Source organism: Scatophagus argus, chromosome 24 (assembly GCF_020382885.2).
Source record: "Scatophagus argus isolate fScaArg1 chromosome 24, fScaArg1.pri, whole genome shotgun sequence".
In the NCBI taxonomy this organism is placed as follows: domain Eukaryota; kingdom Metazoa; phylum Chordata; class Actinopteri; family Scatophagidae; genus Scatophagus; species Scatophagus argus.
Genome location: NC_058516.1, coordinates 2,420,223 through 2,437,406, shown reverse-complemented (window position 1 = coordinate 2,437,406; position 17,184 = coordinate 2,420,223). Strand labels below are relative to the sequence as shown.

General features: G+C 43.5%; 2 protein-coding genes across 4 annotated transcripts in view; both read left to right on the top strand.

Annotated features, from left to right (window-relative positions):
• Window positions 1–92: 92 nt before the first annotated feature.
• LOC124055641 lies at window positions 93–8,118 on the top strand. Of its 3 annotated transcripts, XM_046382636.1 has the most exons (13): window positions 94–322; window positions 787–936; window positions 1,224–1,349; window positions 1,454–1,614; window positions 1,751–1,838; window positions 1,979–2,074; window positions 3,739–3,777; window positions 4,177–4,248; window positions 4,378–4,440; window positions 4,928–5,002; window positions 5,094–5,099; window positions 5,187–5,306; window positions 6,161–8,118. In XM_046382636.1, the coding sequence occupies exons 1-13, from the start codon at window positions 262–264 to the stop codon at window positions 6,292–6,294; spliced, it is 1,191 nt and encodes a 396-aa protein (XP_046238592.1). In that variant the 5' UTR covers window positions 94–261; the 3' UTR covers window positions 6,295–8,118. The 3 variants fall into 3 exon arrangements, with proteins under 3 accessions (XP_046238593.1, XP_046238592.1, XP_046238591.1); XM_046382637.1 differs by having other exon boundaries at window positions 93–345; window positions 5,094–5,306; XM_046382635.1 differs by having other exon boundaries at window positions 5,094–5,306.
• Window positions 8,119–10,190: 2,072 nt separating this feature from the next.
• LOC124055554 (collagen alpha-1(XVIII) chain-like) overlaps window positions 10,191–17,184 on the top strand; it is a 32,759-nt gene continuing 25,765 nt past the window's right edge. The window contains exon 1 of the mRNA XM_046382449.1: window positions 10,191–10,484. Coding sequence (XP_046238405.1) covers window positions 10,394–10,484 — 91 coding nt within the window. The 5' untranslated portion in view covers window positions 10,191–10,393. The remainder of the gene's footprint in view (window positions 10,485–17,184) is intronic.

Genomic DNA, 17,184 nt, shown 5'->3' with positions numbered 1-17,184 from the left:
AAACTCTGGTTGGATAATGAAACACGTGATTTTTTTTTATCCAATAAGTTAAGTGGTTTCTTTTGCGCATGCTGCCCTTGGATGCTCCCGCTTCCTGGTTTTTTCCATTTCTGGCGAATCTCTCGTTGAGAGAGGTTGTTTCTTACGTGCGGGTTTTTACAGTATATCGTATTTAGTTATTAGCCATTTACTTTCTAAAAAGAACACTGAGTAGAGTCACTGTGGCTTTTCGGGTTGTTTTTGACTGTTTCTTCATTGAAAATGCGGCTGCTGATCACTCTTCTCCCCGTCGTCTTTATGTTTTGGACTGAGGCCAATTCCGGTAAGCGTGAGATTCCATCTTGAGTAAGTTGTGAAATTTAAACCTTACAGGCCAATGTAAAAATGTAGTCTATGTGCACGTGTGACCTTAAATGAACTCGTTGCCGCACCCAGACGAATCATGACGTCACATTGACAAACGGGAGACGCGCTTTTCTACTTTCCTACTTTTCTTTCTGCCCTCTGTTCTGTTCCTGTGAGCTGCCATGACAAGGGAATTTCGATAAAGTCCATCCTATCTTATCTTAACATTATAATTATCCTTCCATATTACCGTAAAACTTTACTTCTGATCCTACAAGCATGCTTTGATACGGATTCTTAGGGTTTTTGCTGCTTTACATTTAGAACCACATCAGGACATGAACGCAGATACTAATAACCCAGAAGAGGAACATAACATGTGCTCACAAACACAGTGTGCTTTCAAAGAGTTAAACATGAGCTATTTGCATGATTTTGCAGACAGTCGAGTCTACAAGGCAGTCGGAGACACGGTGGTCCTCGAACCAGGCCATGAGGGGGGCAGCATCACCAGCATAACCTGGAAACATGGTGCCAATTTCGCCATGGAGTGGCACGGAGAAGAGACCGTCCCTTACCACGACTTTAAAGGTGCGTTCAGACGTTCTGCACTGGAGGATCAACTGCAGGGCAGCAAAGGGATGTGCAGGATTCACTGGTCTGATTTAGAGGTTTTCACAAACACCTTTAGCCCTGACTCTCATTATGAAATGTTTGGATGCAAAAATGTGTCATATTATATCTTCAACAAATCACGTAGATGTTAAGAGATTACATGATGAATTTAAGGTGTTGTTGGGACTGGAGTTTAATGGAACATTCAGGTTAAAGTGAAGGTATCCACGACCAAATTAAATCCTGTCTGTGCATGCTTTTAGTTCGCGGTATGTTGAATACTTCCACTGGAGAGCTGACAATCACAGGACTGAATCAAACCGACAGCGGCAACTACACGGTGGAGATCAACGGCCATGGCATCGGCACCACTGAGCTTGTGGTCATCTGTAAGTGGAGGAATTTTGTAAGAGGTTTGGCTCACAGAGGGACCATTTGTTTCGCCGCCTGCAGTCAAACGGAGTGTCGCCTTGTTTGTTCCTTTGTCCCTCAGCTCCTGTCTCGAAACCCAGTGTCTCCGGGCAGTGTAACCCTGAGAACACCAACTGCACTTTCACCTGCGAAGGCAGCACCAAAGACGATGGACCCATCACCTATGAATGGAAGGCTAATGGCAAGACCTTGTCTTCAACCAGCGTGCTCACAATAACACAGGTGTGAGCTGGAGAGATGTTGTTCACTCCAAGAACACATCGGCATGCATCTGTCAGTGAAATTCACCTCTTTGTTTTCTCCTGCGTTGAGCACACTTTGGACTGTAATGCACTTGTTGCTCATACTGTCTGTCTAGGAAGAGAAGGAGCCGCAGTTCCAGTGTGTGCTGAAGAACCCAGTCAGCTCCCAAAGCAGCGATCTGGTCCCAAACCCCTTCATCACCAGTAAGTCGTTGCACCAACAGACATGTTGGAATGAGTTGAATTCATGTATGTGGCCAGCAATTTGGAGGCAATTCAGAGCAAATCATCAGTTCCTTATTTGCTGCTTTATTTATTGATTTATTCAATAATTTGTTTTGCAGGCATCCGGGAGAGGCTGTTTCTCATCATACCATCAGTGGGTCTAATTCTGTTGCTATGTGGCTCTGCTATCTTCGGTTTCATCAAATTCAGAAAGGGTAAGAGACACAAAACATTTATTTTTCCACATTAAATATTTATTGGTGTTTTATTAAAACAGATTACCTTGCTTTTTGGTGAGCCTGCATTAAAGTAGAGCTGAACGATTTTGGAAAATTATCTAATTGCGATTTTTTTTTCCCAATATTGCCATTGCGATTTAACATGCAGTTATTTTTTTGAAACCTCTTTCTGTTCCGTGTTATTCAAAAACGACAAGCAATAAATCACTGCAGTATGATCAAAACAATATTTAGATAGATTAAACATAAGTGTTCTTTTCTGTCGGCCAGGCCTACATGTTACAATGAAATTAGGTGACGCATGAATTGATGTGAGTGACATTTTTATTTAACAACTGCAATCGCAGTAGCAGAATATTGACTGATTTGTTGAACTTCTAGCCTTGTAAGCATGTAGTAATTATTTCATAGCTTTGAGTTCAAGGTCCTCAGTAGTAAAATGCACCATAAGACTGATGGGGCTCCGCTGTACGGCTTCACACGTCTGTTGTAGCGGTGAAAAACTCTGTTTGCATTTTCTGTGTAGCTCAGGTATGGTGACGTGGCTAAAATATGTACGGGACGGCATGCTGTACCGCTGGTCCAGTGTATTTATTAGAGCAGTGAACCCAGGCTCGGTCACTGTACTGAGGGGCTTCAGATCTTTCACGATGCACTCTGTTACATTTTGAGTAATTTCCATGTGCGGTTTTGAAGTTCGCTCATATGGAGTTACACCTCCAAACATTTCAGGAAGTGATCCCTGTCGGGTGGTATTTGTCATACTTCATGCACTGGTGCTCGGCATCTTAGCCGTGCAGCTATCGTACATTGTTTTGTGGTGCTGGAGCAGGTGAGTGGTGTTGCCCCGTGACGTAGCACCTTACCAAGGCGGGTTTTGCAGCTGACGCTGCGCAGCGTCTACTTTTTTAAAGCCAAAATAGTCCCACACACCTGACGCACTGCTCCTCTTCCACACTGAAGTTTCTGCAGCTTCTGTCAAACCTGAGGCTGCTGTTAAACAGATTAACATGCAGTCGTTGTAACGTGCCAACTTGAGTGTAATCGCAGCTTCTGAGGTTGAAAATCGCGTTTTTTCTTAATGCAGATGGAATTAATCGTTCAGCCCTTCATTAAAGGATGTTTCAGGGATGGCCAGTTAGCTGCAACGTCTGCAGTTTGATGCCAGCTGTCTTCTGTCTCCTCTCTCCTCTCTCTGTCTCATGTCACCTGTCCCTGTCTCCTGTCCGTTAATGGCCCCAATGCAAGTCCAAAGCAAGGTTTGAGGGAGGTCTCCAAGAAACAAATTCATGAAGTAGCTTGAGTCAGAGGAATGAAAGTATTTCAAAGGTCGAGATCAGGCATGCCTTCAGCTGTGTTCCAGCGGCTGTGGGAACACCGTCACAGAGTTAAAGCAGGATTCGTCTTCAGCACTGACACCCTTCCCAGGCAACAGCAGGCAAACAGGAAGTCAGACAACTGATATCTGATCTGATACCGTTTTGACACTGGGTGTGTGACATCATGATGACTAACTGTAGAATAATCACAGTCTGTATGTGTCAGTGAAGACCAGAATTACATACGCAGCATAACGTGATGATGAATGCTGGATTTGAATGAGTTACAGTCGTCCACATTTGTTTTTCTTTTTAACACAGATCGTCATAAATGGACACCACAAGATGGGACATCACAAGGTAAGACACAACGCTCACTAAAATGCCTTTAATAAGTTACTCATCTCCATTCTAGTCTGTGTGCAATACAAAAATCGCACATTATGTTTTCTTTTACTTCCATGCAAAACACACTTGCATCTAACATAATAAACTATTTCATATCCAAAGCAGTGTTTTTTTAATGCATGCATCCACAGAAACCTCAACTGGTGCCAAGTCTACTTAATAAAATGTTAAAAAGGTTTTTCTGAAACACTGGCCATCATTTTGAATGAAAAATGGTCTTTTGTTCAGCTGCTTTCACCCTGACATGCAGATTTCCAGATTCTGATAAACAAGTGGTTTGGGTGTTGTGGTTAAACGGAGGACTTTCTTTAGGTGGGCTGTGGTCGTGACATGTGTTTTATTGTCGTACAGAGATGTCTCAGATGCTTCCAGAACACCCGGAGGTGCCAGTCGTTGTGTCCCACGATGCTAACAACCAACACGGTGAGTAAAACGCTAATTTGCCCAGTCAGAATGACAGTCAAATCCGCCACAGCAGGACTCAGGGGAACCTTTGAACCTGCATGTTGTGAGACACTGATGTGTCAAGACAGTTTTTTTATCGCCTGGCAGAGATTCAACCATCAACCCTGACCTCCGTGCAACTTGAGTCCCCGCATGCCAACGGCATCGCTGGTGAGTAAAGTTATCACATCCAGCAGGTGAAAAGTGGAGCCTGTTTAGAGTTTAGTTTAGAGTTACTTGTGCTGTATTTTATGCTCCTTTGCACTTCTATACCACCAATTACTTTACTGATAATACTTTTACTTATGCTATACTTTTACTTGTAATGGAGTAAATTTATTTTGTGGTATTGGTACTTTTACTGTACTTCAGTAAAGGATTTGCAAGCATCCTGATTCGCAACGTTACAACATGCGGTAATTGCCTCTTGCGTCACACTTGTGCCTCACGCCTGAGCTTTCAGGAGCTCCATGCGAAACGCAATGCGTGAACACGTGCGCGTGGAAGTTCAACACGTGCGCGTGAACACGCTCATAAATGACGACGGTTTACACGGGCCTCAGATTGTGAAACGAGAGGGGCTGCTCTCGAGCAGCGTAAATGAACATGAACATGCACAGTGTGGCAGATGCATTGATGATTCCCTTCCTTTCCTCAGTGGCTTCAGAGGCCCCTGGACCACTCGCTCAGGACCCGACGTGTCCTGCGTCCTCAGATGACAGCAAAGAGGCTGGTGAGTAAAACTTTACTGTACCAACCTGAAAACCACCACAGCCATGAACCGTGTGGGAGGTGAATATGCTTTTCCTCATGCCACCTGACAGAAAAGCCAGTGGACCCTCCAGTGGACCGTCCAGACTCTCCAGTGGACCATCCAGACTCTCCAGTGGACCGTCCAGACTCTCCAGTGGAGCCTACAGTGGACCCTCCAGTGAACCCTCCAGTGGACCCTCCAGGGGACGGTGAAATGTCCAGTGAGAATCTGACGTGTGCTGCGTCTCCAGATCCCACGAATGAAGCCGATTTAGAACGTTCAGGTAACGTTTGAACAGTTTCATTTTGTTTTCTGTTGATCTTCTCTCTGGGAACTCCATGCCAGATACACGATAGGTTTATTTGTCACACACACAGTCATACACAGTACAATGTGCAGTGAAATTCTATTTGTCCCTGCTACCAAAAAATAGGTAAGGAAAATAGAGTGAGTAAAATTAAATATTTTAAAATAGAAACCTTATAAAAATAAAAAATGTGCAGTATTTACATGTAGAGTATTTACATGTAGTGCAGGTGGGAGTAGGATTGTCCAGATTAACGCTCACTGATGAGCAGACGGATGGCCTGGGGGAAGAAGCTTTTTCTCATCCTCTCAGTGTTGGTTCATACTTTGTTTCGTAAGACCAAATTGGACTCGCTCAAAGGCTGAGTTGACTGTTCAGACGGAAATTTGTCATTTGAGGAAGATGAGAAAAAATCCCCTTTGAGGTTAACTGTGTATGTTTTTCAAGATAAGATCAGTGGTATTTGAGGAACAAATATATATATTTTTCTCTTCTCTTTTGGAAAGTAACCAGATGTTCTGCATCGCACAGAAATATAAAACCTTCGTGACTGACAGGACACCTTGGCTGCATGTTTTGACATCATTGTAGTTTCTATCTATATGTTTTTTCTCCAAAAAGCAGAAGTGAAGGCTTCTTCCTCAAAAAATAGACATGATGAACGAAGAACACACAGTCAGATAAAACTCTCAGTTGTACAGTTAGTTAGTGGATGACTCAGTGGTTCGGTGAGAAAGAATATTTGAGCTGAGGACATTTCCTCTGAGGTCAGTGGACAGGAGGCCTGCACCACCACGATTGGATGTGACAAATCTTTGATCATTTGACAGAGAGCTCAGCAGCGATGCCCAGCAGCCAAGAAACACTCGGCGAGGACCTGCCTGTGGATCAGCAGCCAGCAGGAGATCTGCCAGAAGTGGACCAAAACTGTGGTGCTCTCAGCTCTGTTTTGAAGTCATCTTGAAGCCAAATGTCAGATTCTTTCATTTTGAAGGGGTTTCATGTCTGTAAGTAACTTCTGTGAGCTACTGCTTGAAGCAGTGTTACATACAGGCAGGTGGGTCCAGGACTTTGCCAAATTACCGTACTACTGCTGCTGCTGCAAGGTTACATTGTAAAGTAATGGAGGATTTGCAGCAAATTTTAGGCACTAAGCAGTTAATTTTTGCCCTCATTTACCAAAGGGCCTGTTTGTTCTTATGCAGAATGTACTGTAAACATGTGAGGAGGTCATGAACAGTTGAAGAATTAGCTGCTTTGATGATTTATTGCTGGGGAGACTATGCATTTCAAAGTTATTTCTACAGAGACCTTTCATTTCATGACTGTATCAAAAGACAAATGTGACTTCTGACTGCTCGCTGCAGCTGAGTGCACTGATATTTTTATATTTTGATATTTATAAAGTAGCAGAAGTTTGGCACAAGTCACATGAACTGCAGCTCTTGTCTTACGGTTCTGTTGGTAAATTGTCCTGACTTAGTTATGAATTCTTAGATTTGAGGCGAAACCAAGAAAAGGGAAACCTTTCATGTATATGAATGTTACATCAATACCAAGCATCAGCATTTGATCACAGCCTTCATCCGCTCGAACAAAATGTTTCCAAATCCAAACTCTGGTGCTGAACTTCCTTTTGCAGACAGGAATTGAGTTGCAGGTAGCTGCAACACCGGTAGTGACTCTTTCTGCATATTAACACTGCAAAAGGAAGAGGAATTTTGTTGTTGTTGTTGTTGTATTTTATAGAAATACTGTTAACCAAAGAGTACAAACATATTGATATTCTGGATGGTCAACAACTCTTACTTGATTGTCGGTGGGAAAGTGTGGGATCTCTGAAGGAAAGAAGCTTTTTATTTATTTTCTACTGTTTTGTTATTTGTCATATGTCCACCAGGGGTCCGCACACACCGCAGTTTTGCCCCTGTGCCTTGTTGGGACTGTCATACAGACTGCACGTGTAGGAAGATGGACGACACTATAGAACAGTGTTTTCTATAATTAATCAGAAAACAAATCTGCAGACATACTGGGCGAAGAGAGAAAATGGTTAACAAAAGTCAAACAGTAGGAAATACTGTCAAAAAGGAAATACTTTTGTATGTTATTGTTTGTAATTTCTTATTCTCTGAGACACACATGGAGGCATTTGGTTTTTAAACTTGTGCTCTTGTAAAAACAGGTTTGGAGATGTTGTGGCTCGTCCATCTTCATGCACACTATTGCTTTTATATATTGACCTCATAGAATATTTTTATTTAATTACTTGGTAACATTAAATGTATTTATATTTAACAGCATATGTTTGTGAATAGGCTTATAAATTTTAAATGACAGTACTATTGACAGTCACAGCTTTAGTGACACTATTGTCACTAAAGCTGTGTCCCAGACTGTCACTCTGAGCAGGATGTAGTGCGACTGAAAGAACAAGCAATCAGCATAAAGGCAATTTTAATTGCGTTATGCAAACACAATCAGTATGTATTGTATTTTAAATATCATGTTGTGCAAAAACTTTCACTGCAATTTGAAAGTGCTGTGGTTTCCGGTGTCATTGCACAGAGTGAGAGGCAGGTGTCATGTGGTGACAGAAGTGGCATCACACCTGCAGTAGCCTACAAGTAACCTGTGAACAGCACTGATTGTCAGAAGCCTTTTCTCAGTTTCAGGTTTCACTGTGACATGTGAACACTTCATAAAGAGATTTTTTATTTCCTGCTATTTTATGTATTTTAAAAATGTTTGAATTGTACAATTTGTATGATTAAAGCAGTTGAAGGCTTTCAGTGAGTCCTGCATCATTAACTCGTTTAGATTTTGATTTAAAAAACAAAATAGATTTATTTATGCAACACTGTGCATCTCCAGACAAATCATGAAGTTTGGTGCAGATTTTCGTGTTTCAGGTCTGAGGCGGTCAGATTCTGATCGATTCTCATCAACCCTTCATCCAACTACATATGGGACCCATTTTTCACCAGTCGTATATTTTGTGGACATTTTGACACTGAAATGACAGACAGAAAGATTGGGAAGAAATAAATTAGCTTGGCACTTGTCTGACCAGCAGATGAAACCAAAAAGCAAAATAAGGTGCAAACACATCTTTGACTTATCTATTTCAGTGTTGCTTTGTCTCAGCATGTCAACAGTGGAAGCCTAATTGGAGCCCCATAGTTTATAAAGATAAAAAGAGCATAAACTTGATTTATTGGTTACATCCTGATGCAGCGTTATCCTAGGAGGCTTTGCACATCTCCAGACATTCAGCTGATTGTCTTTGGAGCGAGACTTAATTATGTTGGCTCAAGATGTTTGTGAACTTTTGAAAGCTTCCTGCCATCCAGATGGGACAGCCAATTTCACCTGGCAGCCATAGACGTAACAACCCTTTTTGGAAGAAGACACAAAGCCCTGTTTTCTTCTCCTCGCTGGTGGGCGGGAGGAAACAAACTCCCTCATTGTGTGCTGAGACAAAAATGACAGCGTGTTGCACTCGTCTGCAGGTCGCAACATAAATGCTACCCTCAAGATCTTCCTGTGCTGTGACAGCAGACAGTCAGAGAGAAGATGGATGGAACTGAAATGTGAAGTGTGTGTGAGTGCGACGAGCAGGTGGGGGGTGTTGGAACATCAGCACATGCCCCGAGAGGACGGCCGGTTTGTCTTTAGGTGCACACACAGGATTAAGACTGGGATGAGGAGCTGGGGATCCAGGCCACCACGGGGAGGGATGTGTCAGAGGGATTCTTCTGTTCAGGTGCTTGGGAGGGCATGTCCTGACAGACCCTGCTTCACTGACACTCATTTTCCTTCTACCTACTGAGCTATGAAAAAACAAACAGAGAAGATTCTTGGTATTATTGGGACTTTGGCTTGATCTCATACAGGAAGATTGTGCTGCTTCCTATAAGTGAAAGGTGGATTTGTTGGTCAGAAAGTCACAGGTGTGATGTGTGTGGATTGGTGGGAGTGGGGGGGTGTCAGGGGAGTTATGGAGTGTCTGTCATCACAAGAAGCTTTTCCCTCTTTAAGGAATGCATTTTTTAGTCTGCACCACAGACAGGTGCCACACTGCAGGCCAACGTGTCTGAACAGAAACCTCAGCCCGCGTCTGTGATGCTGACTTTCACATTGTGTGTATCATTTGGATTTGCACTTCATAAATGTTTCACATTTCTTATTTGTACTCTTTCACGCTTCTTGTACTTCAACTGAAGCACAAGAATTTCACGTCAGGATGAACAAAGTTTGAATTTTGAATGCAGCATTTTACCTGAGTTATATTCCCTGTACATGTTGACATACATAAAACCCATTGTGATTCTTTATCCTTCAAATCAGATGATTCCTGCCTCTGGGTGACACTTTGCCATCACATCCTGCCAAGGCTGATTGACTCAACCAAACTGACTTACCAAAATGGCCCCTTTTCTATTTGCTGTCAGCTGTCACTGTGGGACTGTGACAGCATTCAGGAGCCTGAGGGGAAGGTTTGTGAAACTTCATATTGTGATTTGATTTGTGAGGCCTCAAGGCTGGAAACTGATGACAGATGTCGGTGAGTAACAGGGCGAGGCCTGCAGGAAGGAGGCCTTCAACATAAAGGCATTTCTTAACCGCCACTCTTTCATACTGGTGGAAAGATGATTTTCGCTCTGTGTTGTTTCATTTCACTCCTTCATGTGTGGCGGAATGCCTGTTTTAATTAATGTAATGTGATGAATTTGTTGTTTGTGTAAGGTCTGTAGCAATAAAGTTCAGGAATTACCAGCAGAATTTCAAACGAACGACTTTCCTGCGGAATAGGAGCGTCAATGGAGGTTTTATTTTGAAAGGGCCACGCAGGAAGTTGCGTGATTCCTTCCAGCCTGGTCGATTTTGCACAGTGCTGTGCGTCAAGGTGCACGCAGCGTGCACAGGTAGACAGGAGGTGGGTGAAACTGTCCTCGCGCTGGTGGATTTCTGTCCTCCGGAGATGACACCTCGTCCTCGCGGCCTCTGAGAGGATTTTACTTCATTTTTCTTCGCCAAAGTCCTGCACAGTCACTTGGAGGATGAGCCGACGCGACAGGTGGTCCTTGTTGAGGTGGCCGACCTGCGTCCTCCTGCTGCTGGCGGTCACACGCATCAGATCACAGCGCAGAAGTAAATAACGCTTGTTTGTTTTTTAACTTTAACTTTAACAAAGGCTTGTTTCAGTTCTGTGGTGTGTTTTGCGGATATTTCTGCAGAATATTATTGTGTGCAGTGTCTTTAATCTTGTCTCAGAAAGCTCCTGCACTTCTAATATTGAATTTAAACTCTGAATTTGTGCCCATTGAGCTGTGAGGCTGTGTTTTCCGGGCGGAATGAGCTTGTGGTTGATGTGAATGTCTGGACTTGTCTTTTGGGAATTATGAATAGCTCATTCTCCACCCCCCGTACTCTCCTGTCAGCAGCTCTTGTTTGCAAAAGTTGAAAAGTTGACATTAAACATCTGCGTTCATCAGATCGTGCGCTGACCTGTTCTTCTCAGACCGGGACTTGGTGAAATAGAAATAACCTGATGGCTTTGCGCTCAGCTGCTGTGGTGTTCAGCAGTTTGCTGTGGCTGTTCTGTGGGGGGTCCGCGGGTCCCCCCGGGCACAGAGCCGGTCCACCTGACTGACAGACACACCGCGATGTGAGGTGGTCTTGCGCCTGTTTGTGGTCGCTTGGTGTCCCTTTGGCGTCATTGTCGCATCTCTTTGGGGTAGTTTGGTGCCTCTTTGTGGTCGTCCTCAGGGCTCCCTGACCCCCCTGAGTGCCTTTCGGTGATCCATCCATGATTTTGTGCGTGTGTGCTGGTATTTCATTTCAAAAATTACATTTTGAGGGCCTTCAATTCTGAGGTTTAATAAGAGTTAGTGCAGTGCAGTACATTCAGTGTGTGTGTGTGTGTGTGTGTGTGTGTGTGTGTGTGTGTGCAGGGCTGTGATTTGTTCAGATTTTCCCTTCTTCAGGGCTTTTCAGTCCCTCCCAGGGAAACAGACTCACAGTCCATCTTCATCGCCCAATTTCACCTGGCTGTGGTTTCCCTCCTCTGCTGTCTGCACACACACACACACACACACACACACACACACAAAGATTAAGCTGACATTCAGGCAAGCCCACACATTCATGTAGAGACATATGCACACACTCCAACAAAGTTCACCCAGGAATTCAGGCTTGTGCACCGAGGACGAAAAATCAGCTCAGAATCATTTTAGTGATGTTTTTCTTAAAAGATGCATCTGTTTCTGCCACTCTTCTTGTTTCGTGTATTTCTGTGCATTCTGACATTTTGAAAATTGAACCAAAGTAAATCATAACAGAGTAAAAATGCAGCAGGTTCCCAAAGGTTTCCTGGGAATTGGATCAAATCAATACCTGAAGTGGAAGAGGACAAATCAGGTTGTGGAAAAGACCAAATAAGGAAATTCCTGTCAAACGCAGAGCATCATTAACTGATAATTTACCGTCTGACAGCGTCAGAGGATCTGAGGGCGGATTTTTCCTCCGAGCAAATCATGAGAATTTACTTCGTCTTTGTTTTCCTTCTGTACGTTCAACAGACCTGTCAGATTTACTGTGTTTACACACGTTTTAAACTCTCTGTGGAGTCCCTGGGTGGTCGAGCAGCGACGTTTCCTTGATATGTGATGCTGTATTTTATCAGAGCAGAAAACAAGTGGGGCTCGTAAAAGCTGCTCTCATAAGTGCGTGTTGTGCAAAGGAGGAACATGTCATGCCGATTGTTTCTGAGGAGTTTACAGTTTTCAGCTGGTTCATCAGAAATTCCTGTGTTGCATTTGGCTGGCTGATATTTGCAGTTTCAGCTGTCGATTCCTCGAGCCTGTTGAATGCGAGATCACTTTGAACGTGTCAGCTTCAATGTGGAAATCTCACTTCTTTCTGTAAACTTGTGTTAAGGCTGCAGGCTTAGCGAAAGACACCGCGGCTGCTGCTGTTCAGGTTTTATTTGCCATCTTTTACATAAAGTCGCTTAGTTGATTTGGAATTTGTTCCTTTCTCACAGAAGATCATGTGTGCAGTTGTTAAGCGAAAGCTGAAATGATTTGTAGATAAGTCATTTAGTGCATTGACAGAAATTTGATCCTTTTGCAAAATCAATTAACATGCAAAAAATAAAAAATAAAAAAGCTGCTTTTCTCATTTATATCCTTTTTGACACACTGATTAAAATAATCACCTTATTTTCTATACTGCAGGGATGTTTTTTTCCCTGACAGGCTGTCGAGAACTGGTGCCAAAATGTTCATAAGCTGGATCAACTTTAAATCATGTTTTATTTGCTCAATTAGTGGTAGACAGTAGCAAAACAAACATTTATTTTAGTAAAAACAAAGCAGCTTATGATTACTGGAGACATCCCGCTGCGGTTTCTTCTCTGCTGAACCAGTAATTATGGTTAATCGTGAACGCTGTGGTCGAGTCTCGATGAAGACTCAGTGTTTGGGTCTGACTGATAAACATGTAATCAGCTATGCCTCACTTCACTTAACCTCCTGCTTTTGAAGAAGTAAAAAAAAAAAGAAAAGTATTTGTACACAAGATGCCGAATATGTGGAGATGGTGACCTCAGTCCTCTAATGTGACCTGAACCAGGCAGGATTCTGACTCCTGGTGCGTCGCTCTGAAGATTAAAGCTTGTAAATTGCAAGTCTAGAGCAGGACGGGTGGTGAAATGAATGGGGACTGGACGCTGGTCACCACTGCAGCATCAAAGAGCTCCTTACTGGACAGGAAGTGGGTGGTGGTTTGCTTTGTCCCGGCCCTGTTGTTAATGCACCGGGGTCATCTTTATTCACTGAACGACTGCTTTCTGGTTTTCCATTTCATACGCAAATACGATAAAACAAAGTAATTTTATCCTGTGACACAGATGGACTTAATTCAGGGATGAACTGATTGCTGATACTGCGTGACGTGGCTGACGCTGGTTTTGGTAAAGTGAACCCTGCTCAAATCTGATCCCACCAGCAAGAACTGAATCCAGCAGAGATTATGTACATTAAGGTTGAATAAACAGCAACAGTCTGCCTCCCACGAGCTCCTTAAAGCAAGCTCTGTTCTCTGTTTTAGCCTCGAGGACTTTTCCCCACCGCGGTTTAATCTGTAATTACAGCCTTTATCCTGTGTGTGTCTCAAACTGAGGAGCCGAGCCCCTTCAGACTGATTAGACCTGTAGACAGTAACAAATGAGACATCAAAGCCCTTTACAGCAGTATGTAAATAATGATGCCGTCCCTATAGAGGACTTAAAAGCCCCTTAAAAGGCAGCTGGTGTTTTCTACCTGCTGACAGCGGAAGTGCAGAGGTGTCGGTCTGATCTCATGAGGGGTGAGAGGATGTTTTGCTTTCCATCTTCCATCCTTCCATGCCACCTATCTGATCGGGCCAGTCGCAGGGTGATCTCTGTTACTGGGGAATGCTTTGTTTTCTCAGCTGCAGGGCCTGGTGGCTTCAAGGCGGTGAAAAATGGTGATGATGCTGGTCGTGATTTGCTTCTCGCACCTGCTCGGCTCTTTAAGATCCAATCAGCTGGTTACCCACAAGTCGTGCGGAAAGATAAGGGTTAATTTTAGCTTTGTTTTGAAATGTAGGCGGTGGATTTGTGACTTCTGTACTCTGGATGAGTCTGATGACCACAGCAGTGAAGCTGAGGTGGCTGAAATCCCTGAAAGCAGCAGTAAACCTGCAAGATTGTTGGCTTATTCCTGATTATAATGACTCAAAGAAGTAAACTACACTGTAGTTCTTAGCCGTTTGGCTTCATATCTGTATCATATGTTCTTATATTTAATCCTGACAAATTTCTGCTTTTGCAAAATGTGAGAACAACCTCTTACTTGTGCAGTGTTGAGAGTATTTTTTAGGAAGACAAAAGCCGTCTTCAACAGAGAGCACGACAACAACAAATCAAATCAATCAATTAAAATGTAACAGTTAAATGTTTCAGTTGCGTGGAGTGTTTATTCACTTTTCTGAGAAAAGATCGATAAATTCTGGTTACGTTTAGTCTAAGAGACAAAATAAAGCAGCTGTTGATAAAAACATGTAACTTTCTTTACCAGCTTCTGTGTGATGCGCAGGTTTGTGCAGGCTGCTGAACTGGTTGTTAAAAATAGGGGTTAAACTCTGGTACAAAAGGCCTTAAGTATCCTCCTTCCACTTGAATGCACATGTAAAAGCCGTGATATCTCTGTGCCCGCACAAACAGAAGCTTTTTGTTCCCAACAGACGAGACATTAAATGGCTTTATTTACTATCTCACTAACTTCCAGCCAGCATCAAAAAGTTTACAGGCTGTGAAGCTGCAGGATTCCAGGCTGAACTGCGCTCAGCTCGATCCAGAGGCGACTCTCGTCAATCGTCCATTGTCGTCCTTTCCACTTTTGCAACAACATGAATCTTGTGGGTGACACAAGGAGGAAGTGCTTTGAATCATTTCCACCGCGGAGGCCAAACGGACTCGATGGTCATATCATCCTGAGGGGTGGGCTAACTGCCAGGAGGCCAGGAAAGCGCTGTTAATCAGCCAAGAAGTGACACCACCAAAGAAGAAGCTCACAGGCTGGACCTCGCCGTGTTGTTGTTGGTCAGAGTTTCACTGATGTGCACAGATGAATGAATAACGAATTCCACTCGTGTCTGGAGGTGGTTTATGGTTACAGGTTCAGGTCATGTCAGGGATATGAGGGGAGGTGATGAGAGGGTTACTCGCAATTTTACACTCTACTACACAATATTCAGCAACTGGTCCAGTGAATTCCTCCAGGGTGTGAAATGATGCGCGTCGTTCTTTTCATTAAGCGGATGACACGGAGGAACGTGGGAGGTCAAGCATCAGCCATTTTCAAGTTCACGTCAGATGTCATGTGCTGCGTGTCGTGTCGACAGATGCAGCAGCAGGTGTTTTGTTTTACTGCGAGGACTTTCTGCTCGTTCAGTTCACATGTGTGAAGCGTCAGCTGTTGTTGCCACTCTTCGAGATATGAGATTCACTTCATCTTGTGCATACGGGACAGGTTATCCCATCTCGTGAAAGTGACTGCAAAAGTATCAAGAGAGCTTTCGAGGTGGAGGGATGTCTGCTTACCCCTGCAGGTGCAGCAAGTCGATCGTGGAAACATAAGTCAAGTGGAGTTTACCGAGAGGACCTGCAAACAAAAACAGATTTTCAAAGTCAAAGCCGATTACTTGGCTGTTTTCAATTTCATTTCTTGATGAGGACACAACTGTAACAACTGACCTGTTGAGCTGTTAATTCTCATGTTAGATGATAGAGTAGCTGCTGTGTGTGAGTCTTTCTTTGTGCTTCTGGCTGAGACAGATTGCCGTTTCATGACTCACTGGTGTTATGAACAGTACTTGCCCTTGGGTACAATATCTGGGCTGCAGGAATTTAAAGTGAGGCCTCAAGTTATGAGGCCTTTGCACTTGACTTGAGTGTCATGTCTCTACAGCCTCATGCTGCAAAAATGTACCCGGCAGGTGGGATCGACTGAGGACTGAGGATCCGGTTAGATTTCAGGACTAAAATTACCTCTGATCTCTTCAGAATCCCACAATTGCTTTTAATTTTCTGCTGTCAGTCACTTCGTCAGAGGAGCGTTTATCTCCTCGCCCTTCCTCTCGTTTAATTTGGCTTTCACACATTCAAAAGGAGCCACCGCTCAGCTCACCTCACCTCACATATGGTCTGTTTTCTACAACGTCGACTGGGCGTCGACTGTCTCGTCTGCAAGCTAATGAATCGTGCATTGAGGTTCGATAACCAAACCGTCTCACACTCTTTTGTCTGCAAATGCTCTGCTTTTGTCTGAGCCAAAAATCCACTTCGACATACTGCAGGGTGTGAGGAGGGAGGAGGGAGGAGTGTCAGGGCTGCTGATCGCTGCCGAGCTTGTGCCAAGATGCCCCACGGCCATCTTTTTTTTCCTTTTGAGTTATTTGATAAGTAGAAATCAGAGCAGGCGCATTCAGGAATCAGTGAGGAGAGTCTGTGATTTACGACCACGATGGAAAGATTTCTCTGTTTGTGATCCTGCGAGATGTGAACCACACACATAAATGTTGGAGTAGATTTGAAGCACAGATTATTTTTTATCCCTGTAGTATTCCAGACTGCAGCCAACAGGTTGCATTGGAGACCATGGTTTGCACTTTTTCTTCCCTTTCCTCTGGTAGAAGAAATAAAGATGTTACTTAATATAAGGAAAATGAACGTGTTATTAGTATTTTTTTAGCAAACATTGAGAATAAACACCCTCCTGTGCGCTGTTAAAAATTAACAGTTTGTCTACAAAAATGTCTGCTGCCATCTGCTGGTTCATGAAGGACAGGAAATGATGCATTACATGGCCATAAGTATGTGGACGTCCCAGCGTTTCACCCATGAGTGATTGTTTCACATCTCTGAGATGGTCCAACAGTCCCAGACCAGAAATACAGCAGCACAGAGAGACCGTGAATTGAATTTTGAAGAGATAACAAGTGATAGACAGAAAGGGGATGAGAAACTATCATGTGAAACGTAACTGAAACTGTTAGTCAAATGCAGTGGTGGAAAGTCCAGTACCTGCCTGTGAGATCCAGTGAAGCAGAAGTATAAAGTACTTTGTTGTATTGTGAGCGTCTTGTAGTATATTTGTGTGAAAGAGCAATGGGGGGGGAAAGATGGAAGGAGGAGGAGGGTCTAAATCTTCCAAACGTCAGGACAACACTCTCAGGAGTGTGTGTGTGTGTGTGTGTGTGTGTGTGTGTGTGTGTGAAATGACTGTTTGACCTCACTCTGCATTCAGCTGAAAAGAGTTTT

Bases quoted from the DNA above. Each gene is read 5' to 3' on its own strand.
- LOC124055641 (XM_046382635.1), top strand. From the start codon at position 262: ATGCGGCTGCTGATCACTCTTCTCCCCGTCGTCTTTATGTTTTGGACT. The intron at 1,615-1,750 runs GTGTGAGCTGGA...CTGTCTGTCTAG, and splicing joins GCGTGCTCACAATAACACAG to GAAGAGAAGGAGCCGCAGTT. The intron at 1,839-1,978 runs GTAAGTCGTTGC...TTTGTTTTGCAG, and splicing joins CCCAAACCCCTTCATCACCA to GCATCCGGGAGAGGCTGTTT.